Here is an 11712-nt window from a genome sequence, read left to right as displayed (position 1 = left end):
GAAAAGCCACGCCAGCAGGTCAAATGGGCCACTGTGTGTGTGTGCGTGAGAGAGAGAGAGAGAGAGAGAGAGAGAGAGAGAGAAATGGAGTACTTTCATTCTCTCGATTGCAGTGAAATAGGGGCTTTTGCTGTATATGTAAGTGAAAGACTAATCCAGCAAACACACACAGTGAAATTGTGCACAGTTTATGAGTTTTAAGCAGTTAGAGCGTTGTAAATACTCGCGCTCGCCTTCCTCACGACAGAGCGAATATGAGGTAAATGACGTCAGTAATAACCGGTTATGATTATTACTGAACCGATACCGAATTGTCCACGTCTGCATCGCAGTGCACCGAAGAAAACAATTAATTTTGACACCCCTGGCGTCAAAGTAGCCGGAAGTCATTCATGTTCAATGAGAATTCTTCATTCATCATTTGCAGTGTTTCCGAATTGCATTGTAATTTTTTATAACAATATTTATACATGTGGTATATTATTTTCTGTGGCGGTGCATCCTGCTGTGGGGATCCCCTCATAAATAACTGACTGTGCCACAGTAAAATGAATGGATGAATGCTTTCTCTGACCATGGCACGGTCAAACCTAAATGGTTATAAGAGATGTGTTCAAAGGATTGAAGCATCCTTGATTTATTCTCTTAGGTAGGTCAAGATTTCCTCCTAAGGTTCATACTTGTGCTCAATGCATTAAAAAGCTTGAAGCATTAGAATCGGTGCTCAGTATCAGCCGATCACCATGACATGGAATCAGTACTCAATATTAGCTGCAAAAATCCTGATAGGAGCATCCCTAGCTTTGACCCAACTTGGCTGTCAAAGTAGCAATACTCCCCCTGTCTACACTAGACTGATCTCGGTGAGTCAGTAAATAAACCCTTTGGAAAAAGAAATCTTCTAAAGTAAAGGACGAGTATAAAAATATACTTTATTTAGTAAGTAATTAAGCCCAAGATACACTGTAGTGACAAAAGCTGCTTTTAAAAAATAAGATATTATTTTTATACACAGCAAACTGATTGTATTTTTAAAACTTCATAAAAGTTTGAACTGGTCTTATGAAGTGAATAGCCTGAATAGCAAAAAAAAAAAGCAGTAATTTTAAAATTGCAAGGAAATTTTAAAGACCTATATTCACGATTTCACATAGATTAGCATGCCTTTCTTTCTCATAGCAAATTGACATGCAACTTGACTGTTGCATAAAAATAATAGGTTAACCCTTAGGGGTCTAAGGCTGTTTTGGGGCCGTGGAGAAGTTTTGACATACATGACATTTGTGTTGTTTTCAGTATCTTAAAACATATTAATGGCTAAAGTGTGATAACACTGTAAACAGCACAAACTGGGCTACAATAATACCCAAGCAGAATGTTTGTATGTGTTTGTGTTTTTGAGAAAGAAACGTTTATGCGTGGTTAGTGAAAAACTTAAATTTTGAAGTCATTGAACTAAGGCCGTGAAACACATAGAGAACATTTGTTCACAAGACTTTTGAGAGCTGGATCGTGTAGCCTAGTGTTTTGCTTCAAAATGATGATTTTAAAATTTCTAAGGCCCTGTTTACACTAGTGCATTTTAGTTTTAAAACAGCATTTTAGAATGAAAAGGATCAGCGTCCACACTAGCGTTTCACCCAGCGTTTCTGTACAGCTCTCCGTCTACACCAAAACGCTGAAATGCACATAACGTGACCACACACACACTCTCTGGCAAACGCTGCCACCTATCTATCCAGATGAGAGCTGTGCTCGGAGCTGGATCTAATCTCACTATATTTGCTAAATATTAGTGATATTTATTTACTTCATCTTGTTGTCTATATCGAACAACATATCTTTTGAATCTATTAGGCTACTTGTTCTCGGTAACGTGTTTTGGCTGATCGCAGAGATAAGTTAATATTTAATCTATTCTGTATATTAAGTAATTGCTTGACTTTTTTCCTATAATGTATAAGCTTATTGTACATTATACTTTTAAAATGGCCATTATTGATAAATAAAATTGATATTCAGCAAAAGAGAGGGTATGTTTCGTATTTTCAATGATAATGAAAGGAGGCAGTAATGTAATATGCATACAGTAAAGATGACGCTCATATATGCAGCACAACGCCTCAACGTTTCTGTATCTGTTAAGTTGTTAATATCCAAATGAAAATAGCAGTTGCTTCATGTTTTTTATTTTATTGTTAAGAAAGTGAAAAAATGATGTGAATAAGGTTATACAGTACACTGTTCCCTTTAAAAATTTACCCGATATATTCTCGGGAGTCTGTTTTCCATATCAAACTTGCGAAGTCTCAACTTACAAGGAGAGGATTTTTAACTTAACTGTGTGTAGGATACTTCTTATTGAAGAATGTCAGCAGCCCCGTCTCCATTTTCAGATGTCTCCGTTTTTCCCTATCCACACTGAGACGGACCAGCAGTGTTTTAGGATGAAAATGACCTCTTCAGCGTTTTCATAATACTTCGTTTTCGGCGCTCGAAAACTCTGGCGTAATGTGGACGGATGGCATAACCGTAGAAAAACGTATGCGATTTCAAACTAAAACGCATTAGTGTAAACAGCGCCTAAGTCACTTTCTGAAAGAATATATATATATATATATATATAAATAAACTTATTTTTTTCTTACATTCTTTCTTGAAACTCTTAGTCACATACAGTACCTGTCTGATGACTCATTATGCAACTCATTATGCAGGTCTTTGTCTATATATATATATATATATATATATATATATATATATATATATATATATATATATATAGATATATATTTTTTTTTTTTTTTTTTTTTTAATTTATTTAAAATATATAACACAAAATAACTATAGATACAATTGTGAGTCAGTACATTGTATAAAACTCTGTAAACTATATAAACTTACACATAGCAAATCTACTTGTAAAGTTACTAATAAATACACTTTACATATAATTTAAGGCATGCACTTGCATTTACACATGGAACAGTGTATTCAAAAGACCCATGTAGGGCAAAATCAACAATGTAAATATGAAGAGTGTAAGATAATAAAGGGTTTGTAAAAGCCCAGTGTGAGCATCACATGGTCTTAGCTGTACAGGTAGAAATCCCAAAGCCATGTCAGCATCAGTCCCTCTTAACTGCTGTTGTTTTAATATCTGGAAAAAAAATAAGCAAGCTGATTACGTATACTACATTATTAACATTTTTTGTGATTTTCATTGATACTAGTACTAATTAACCTAATAAACTCAGCTACCATATAGGAATTATAAACAGAACAGCACCTGTTTTGTAAACAACTGTCAGTACTTATTTTTTAAAAATATATACAATAATAATAATAAATCTAATAATGCATACATATATAATTGTTTAGTTCATATAACATTACATTTTTCATTATATAGGCCTATGTTTATCATACGTTTATCATACATTTATCATATATACGCTATACGTTATAGGATACACTTTGTATAGCAATGAAACTATAAGGGGTCTGTAAGGATATATTTCATATAAATCATGAAGGTAAGAATAAAAAAAACTTACTCGACAGGAATTCTGTCCTTTGCTGGGTCTAGATGTTTTTCAAAATGTAAGCATTCGTCATCAGAGTCGCGCTCTTCCTCTGAGAAGAAAGTAAAATCTTTGTCGCTGTTCAGTACTGTACTTCTTCACTCGTGTAGTGTGCCATCATTCAAACGAACATGAGTAACTAAAATAAAGCGTGTCGTTTTATGCCATGTCTCGGAAACAAGTACATTATTGCCTGGCTCACTTCAGTTCATTTACATATTGACTGCACGCTCACTGAGGTCACGGAGCGCTCACTGAGCTGTAATGAGGCGATTGAATTGTTTGTTTGTTTTGTTTGTTAGAATTTTTTAATCCCAAAGTGAAATTCGAATGTCACAGCAGAGCTCTCCATACTAAAAATGGATAAAACAAGTTACATATGTGTATAAAAACAATAATTCAATTGACCCTTCGCTAAGCCACACCCAAAAACTGCCACCCACCAATCATGGCTTAGCAACTGTAGCTACGTGCAGGGGCTCTGTCAAGCTTTCGAGAAAGTGCATATGGATTATGCAAATCTGATACCCGGTATCCTTAATATATGGACTGGATGGTGGAAATGTTTCCCTTTTCAAAACCTAAAAGAAGGAGAAATGTCAGCGTGAATCAAGCTGTGTGAGGGGCACTAAAGGAGCAAAGTTAAGTTGGTTTTGTTTTGATATTCCTGACACATTCAGTAATAGACAGACAGCAATAACTCACACACCTCTTACCCTAAACAGATCTAAACTGTGTTTCCTACAAAAACACAAAGCTGGTTATGTTTCCCAGGGGTCCGTTCTTCGTACCTCGTTTAAATGTTCTAAGATGATTTTGCCGATCCTGGATCTTTTAATCTTGATAACTGATCTCTCGCTAATTTGGTTCTTCAAACAAGTTTGCGAATCATATTAAAATGTATGGATAAACTGATCTGAGATCGCTGCGTGTGTTGTGAAGGACAGATCTATTGATACTTGAAATCATGATCAGCAATGCAACGATTGGCTGACGGCACAGCAGCGTAATGACATCATCTGATTAATATTCAATTATCCATGTGAGCAAAATTACATCAAATTAGCAGTAAACGGTTAGTTAAATATGACACGCAATAACCTTCAACATTTGTTGTGAGCTGCAGGCTTTACACTTTCATGTGTCAAGAGTATTCATCATGTATTTCAATGCAAATCAATGTATTTAGTTTGACATTTAGAAAATATTTTCTTTATTATATTAGCCGTTTTTAATCGGTAAAGAATAACTGGTTGTTTACAAAAGCATTTTCATATTGGTAAAGGCGTCTGCAACTTTTGTGAAGCATCAAATCACTGTCATATTAACTATCAAAACATGACTGCATAAATGTATTATTGCTTTTTAAAAAAGTCACATATTGTGGATTCCTATTATACACAATTTGTACTAAAGCGATCTAAAAAGTTCATATCAATAAGTTTTCTCTTTGCACCACCAGGTGGCAGTCTTTTGTACTTTCTTTTCGAGGGTGCAGATTGCATACGTTTTATTAATATGTATAACTTTATTTATTTTATGAATGACTATAACTTTATATATATAGTTTAATAATATGTACCATTTTCCCAAGTGTAAATAACTACTACTGTAAGAAAATATCAGAATTCGGAACAAACTTTCTGTATTATCTTTGCTTGAACTAAGCCGATCTAATCCTGTTTATATGAATTGAACCTGCTCCCAATCAGGTTTGACCTAGCAGAACTGTTGCTATGACAACAACTCTCGGATCAGCTTTGACGAACGAAACGATCCTGGATTGTGTCAAATCGTCAATATCCAAATCCAGCTAACTGAGTAATCCACGTACGAAGAACGGACCCTAGCTGTCTTTTTCCTTTTTTTTTCACTCAATATTGTGAGTGATGCTCCGTTTGAGCCTTTGCCATAACGCTAGTAACGTCATACTAATAGCGAATAGGTCATAATGACACGAGTTACTGATCCGGAAAATATGAATCTGCAAATATGTTGCTAACTTTACTGAACTTCATATTTTCATCCTATTTCAAGCTACGAATATTTGAAATCACAAATCAACAGAACAAAACCAAGATATGATCACAAACTGAGCTTTTGCGATCAATATACATTTACCAGCAGCTGTTTTTCAGTAATTTATAAAGAGCAAACAAACATACTGACAGTAATAGGTAACTTACTGTACATCCTTATGGGCCAATGATGCTAATATACGGCACAAATCAATCACTTTCCCCTTTCTGGCTGTTCTTTCTATGAATTAACTATGTAAAAGCACTGTCATGCATGTTTCCTCGTCGGTTAGTAAAACTATATTTCATTGCACAACAATTAATCTATCAGGCTTCTTGGCTAAAAATAGAGAAATCCCGGTTTCATTAGTTACTATTAGATTATTTTCAAATTTCACCTCTACTGTTGAGCATGAACTAAGCTGTCGAATGGTTAGCGTATGAGGCGGCTAGGCTAAGCTAGCTTCAATTTTGATTTAATTATTCTCTAATCGGTCACCTATTATGTCATGAAAATACCCCTGTAATGCATACTGCAGTCCTTTTTTGTCTGGCTTTCTCGGATATCTCATCTGTGTGCCAAAAATGACATTATATCCCTGGCAATGTCTGACACTGGCGAACACACATTGAAAAAGCAGTGTCAGGCATAAAAGCTTGACAGGCGTAGCAACATTAACTAAGGAGGGCGGGGCTCAGCGAAGGGTCCACTACATTCATACTGCACACCTTAGTTTCAACAACATGTAGACACTTTGTCACCTTGGAATTATAAGGTTCTATCTGCATTCTAAATGATTGAGATATTGAACACTTATAAAAAAAAAAAAACATCCCATAATGTAAATAAGTTGTCATTTAATAAGAATATGTTAATAACTCTGTTTTGACAAAAATGTCAGATAGAACCTTTTAATTCTAAGGTGACGACTTGTCTATATCTAATATTATCACAATTCAGCATAATTCATCTAGTATGACTTCGGTTATACAATCTGATTACTGTTGGTAAAAATACTTATGTATAGCAGCAGATACCAGGTGTCACTTAGTATTTCATTTATTGCAGATTTTCTGGAAGCTCCAGTTGAGGACATCAAGAACATATTGATGGAATAAAAACCTGTGTCAGCCTGGAAAGACATCTATTGAAGTTCTGCTACACCACATCAATATTTGTCCTTTTGTGTGGATAACTATTATGGTGTTCTCTGAAGGTTTTACTGGAGCAAACCCCTTACTAAACCCCTTACTAAACACCCCTTACAGTAAAATTTGTATTCATAAAGGATAGTGATATATGTGTAACAAGTACAGTAGACATATCATAAAGTTTGTTATAGAAAAAAGTTACTTTTAGGATTTGAATTTTTTTTTTCTTTCCTTCTCTCTTTGAACCAAACAATAGGTTGAGCTCTTTTAACTGACTTCGATGTGATATTTGGGTTATTTGCCATGAAGGTATAGCTCCCTCTTCCTCTGTATTAACTTTTTTCTTAGTCAATATTATAATATAAACAGTATAAACAGTCACATTCGGACAGCTTTTAAATAATAGTTTTAATCTATTTGACTTGCTTTTAACGACATTGAACTAATACTGCTGTCGATTAGCACCACCTCCTGGACTGATTATTTAAAAAATGCAAATGAAAAATTTACCATTACCGTCAGACGACATCTTTTGCCATTTAAATGGGGCCTCGTCCTGGCAAAAGTAGACTAAAACTAAAAAAAATGTAATTCACCAAAATGTGACACACACACCTACTGTCCCACTAACACACTAATTGAAAGACCTGCACAACGTGAAAATGAAGTGGCATTTTGAAAAGAAAGAAAAGCACATACCATGGTAAATACTACACAATACAAACAAACTAAATAAAACATAAACAGTTCCAGATTAAAATCAACATGGAAATCAGCCAGAAGAATATTAGTAGCATACTTTCATTTTTTTGGAAATTGCATGGCTTAACATACCTGTTAAGTTTTATGCCAGCAATATGGTTTGCTCTATAATGCAGTGATCTATTGCGTGTGTATTTCCACTGAAGAGCGGCTGAGTACAGTATAACAGCTGACAGGTTGAGAACACTGATGCTGACAGAAGTAAAACCCTTTAACATACACCTTTCAAAATCAAAGTTGCAGATCACAAAAACATTCCATAAGCCACACAAAACGGTATTTACAACCATTTTCGGATCATCACTGGTCGCTAGGGCTGGGCGGTATATCGAGTTCTGGGGATATACCAATATGATTCCCCAACGCGATGCGGTATTATCCAATATCTTTCATATCGATATGGTTTAAGGCCACACGTGCTAATTCTGCGCGAAACAGACTACCCCAAGGTAGCACTCCTTAATCGGACTACCCCTCGCATGCACGCACATCTCACAGCTCCTGCAGCTGTCACATCGGTTTATCAGTCATTTCTTCCATAATTGACGGAAAGAAAAAACATAGAAGCTTTGTCAAATTGACAAGCAGCACCTAAATGTGTTCAAAAGGTTTAAATATGCCAAAATGGGACAAATTTATACTGCATTTAAAAGTGAAACCACCTCATATTCACTGATTATAAGTTCAGTATTTATTACTCATTTACATTATAACACATTTAGCTCTGCGTTCTGGTCTGTTAAAATAACTGTTTAAATTTGTATGCTTAACCAGCATTTCATCAAAGTTCTCTGAAACAATTTCGTTGATTCTCATATCTATAGTCTATTCGTTAAAATCTCCTTATTTAATACTTAGTAAAACAAGTTTAGTCAAAACAAAACAAAAGAAAAAGTGTAGGATTTTTTACATGGAGTAAAAGGCTTACCTTCAGATATCTCTGATATGTGCACTGTTTAATAATTGTGCACAATACAGACATGTAAATGTGTAACTAAAAAAAAAACAATGTGGTTCTTTTCAATCCTATAATACTTTTTGTTGTGTTACTATTTAGGTGTGTTCCTTTTTTGCTCTGACAATATAGCTATGTGTTCTATGGTTTTGTTTACTTTGTTATTTGCATAACAGCACAGTAATTATGTGTATAATGTTAAGCAGGAAAAAAAAACTGTACTGTATTTATTTATTCAAGTTTTTTTTTCATATTTGAAATGTTGTGCAACTTGTAGTTTTAAGCAGGCAAAAAAACTGTACTGTATTTTATTTACCAAAAATATTTTTTTGCAGCTGTTATTTTTTGTACAGCTGTTTATTTGTAAACAGGGAGGAAAATTCCTGTTTGAATTATATTTTGCTAAAAAAAAGTGTAATAAAGTTTTAATAAAGGCTTTAACTCTCAAGTAAGCAATTATGGGGGAAAAAAACGCATATATATATAGTATACCTTCATTCTTCCTAAAAATACAGAGATATGATTTTTTTGTCCATATGGTCGCTATGGCACCCTCCATGCAGCAATGAAGAAAAAAGGTCTATAAAGCAACTGTCTCAGGATGTTCAAACTCCAGAAAAGAAACTAAAAACTGCAAAAAAAAAATCATTGCATGTATCTTCAGTGAATCCTTCAAATAAATACATTTTAAAAAGACAACTTCATCCCACAACTTAATTGGTAATACTTTACAATAAGGTTGTATTAGTAAATGTTAGGTTATATCTTTACTAACATGAACAAGAACGATAAATTTTTAAACATATTTTTATTTGAAGAAAACATAGCTCATTTTAGCCAACATTACTGTTAACAAACATAAATTTATATTTTAATAAAGTATTAGAACATTTTTATATTTATTAAATTATTAATAAATGCTCTACACGTGTGGCTCATTCTTAGTATAAACTAACAACTCATAAAACCTTAATGAAAAGTGACCATTTAAATGTATGCCTTGTTGTGTATTTGTATAGATGCGTTTAATGAAGTATTGTATGCTGTGCAATATATTTTGATTGAGTCATGACTCATGACGTGTGGTGTGTATTCTACAAACAGATAACGTAGACTAACCATATTCCGTACACAACGATGTTCCGTACAGATTACCTTTTAACGTTAATCTCTGAATACATACTTATGGGTCGTAGGCAAGCTATATATCTGTGTAATCTTTAATTCTCACTCTTTCAGCCCCAACCACAACAGAGACATTCCTACTATATGTTTCCGAGTAAAATCAGTAAGTTTGCTACGTCCACCTAATGCGCTTGAAAACAGAAAGTGGGCAAGCTTAAAGTGCGAGTGTCGCCTGGGAGGGGAGACATTTAAAGCTCCGACAATATGCTTTTGCATTTAATTTATGCATCACACGGTATTACAGTCTTTATGAAGTGAATATTATGTTATCACAAATTGTTAAATAAATTATCTTTTGTTAAATAAAAGCTTTGAAATGGGGATGTTTAAACATCAATTGTGGGTAAATACCGCATGTCGCAACTCTCCGACTGAGAGACAGGCTGCAAACGCTGTTTGGATCCTCCTTTTGCAGTAATGATGTTTATATTCATAAAAGGTCAGTCAAGTTAGCTTCAATGTGCATGAATTTAATGTTTTTATATTTTAAATTGTCATGCTGTAATAAAATAAACATGATATAAAAAGTAAATGATTTTGAAGCTATTTCATTTAAAACTTTCATAAAAGAGTTATTTAATATATCATTAACTTCAAGTTAAACACAATAATAGTATATTCTGACATAAGAATTTAATAAGACTTCAAACAATGCCCATTTTTGCCAGTAAATTAAAGTTATGCGCCCTGTACGGAACACTATTTTAGTCGTGTACGGAACACCGTTAATACCTATCATCTTCCGTACACATGCGAAGGCGGTACTTATCCCATCTTTTCTCAAAAACTACTGGTCCAAAAGACATCAATCAAGATTTGGATTGTGCAATAGGTATTCCCCCAGAGAATGAACACACAAGCATGCTTATCTGGCTTTCAATGACGGAGGAGTGGTCGTTTGAGTGCGCTGAATAGCGAAAAGTGTACGGAACATGGTTAGTCTACGTTACACATCTAAGTTGTGTGTGTGCATTATGTATTTGTATTTATAAAAGTGTGTTTAGTGCAGTATTTGTTGATTATGCTGGTATGCTATTATATGTAATTTTCATTTCACCTATGTTGAAATGTACGACGGTAACAACGTCAAAATGTCAACGCTGATTCAACTGGCAAAATCAACACCAAATTCATTTTTATTCAGTTTCTACAGAACGACCACAATTCGCCCATGACAGAAGAGCATGAAATAACGTCGTCATTTCAACGGTGAAACAACGTCACCGTATCAACGTTGATCCAACTGCATTATCGAAAGGTTATTTAACGTTAATTTAGTCATGAACATGGCGTTCATTCAACGTTGAATCACCTTTGAAATGCTGGCTGGGTTAAATTATCTGTAAATCTTTAAGCAGACATTACTATTATGTAATAGCAATATTTGTAACGTTAAGTGCTATTACTCACAGATCTCCTCTCTGCCTCGGACTTTTTAATTCCTCCCCATTTGGCATACCACAGTCCTATTTCTCGACCCTTTAAATGAGATGGATGTTTGCCTCTTCCTCCTCTTCGACACCCTCCAAGTCCATGCTCGAACACTGAGTCCCACTCAGAGCTCTTCGTGCAATCTCCAACACCACTGGCCCCTGCATCCCACCTGGACCCCACATCTCCGAACTTTCGACCCCCACCTCTTCGACCATGTCTATTACCGTACCCAAGACTCATACCGCTAGCCTAAAATAAAGAGCTGGAGAACACCCATGCACTAGAATATCCGTTGTTTCCAATAGCGTTTCATATGTTTCTTCTTCTCCTTCTTCTGCTTCTGCTTTTCTTCTTCTTCTTTTTTGGCGACTTACACGTTATAGCATTATCGCCATCTACTGTAATGGGTGTGAATTACGTTGTTTATGAGTGAATATTAGAAAGGGCCAAGAAGAATAAACGAAGAAAAAAAAAACATTGGATGTTTCGCATTCTCCAATCTTGACTATTAGACCACACATTCATGTCAGCGCTGCGTGTTCAGCTACTCTCACACTCTTATGTACATGATTCTTTATTGTCCATGATTGATAATATTCCCATTATAAATATTATAATCTAA

General features: G+C 34.7%; 1 protein-coding gene across 3 annotated transcripts in view; it reads right to left on the bottom strand.

Moving 5' to 3' along the window:
* The window catches only part of dhx36 (DEAH (Asp-Glu-Ala-His) box polypeptide 36), a 237055-nt gene extending 225613 nt beyond the window's left edge, over window positions 1–11442 (bottom strand). For 2 of the 3 annotated variants that reach the window (XM_073929461.1, XM_005159207.6), the window contains exon 1: window positions 11067–11442. Coding sequence is in view for 2 of the 3 variants with exons in the window: in XM_005159207.6 (XP_005159264.3) it covers window positions 11067–11330 (264 nt within the window). In the remaining variant the exon portion in view is untranslated. 3 annotated transcript variants of the gene reach the window in all.
* Between the last annotated feature and the right edge of the window lie 270 nt (window positions 11443–11712).

This window comes from Danio rerio, chromosome 18 (assembly GCF_049306965.1).
Source record: "Danio rerio strain Tuebingen ecotype United States chromosome 18, GRCz12tu, whole genome shotgun sequence".
NCBI classification, from domain to species: domain Eukaryota; kingdom Metazoa; phylum Chordata; class Actinopteri; order Cypriniformes; family Danionidae; genus Danio; species Danio rerio.
This window is presented reverse-complemented; position numbering and strand designations above follow the sequence as displayed.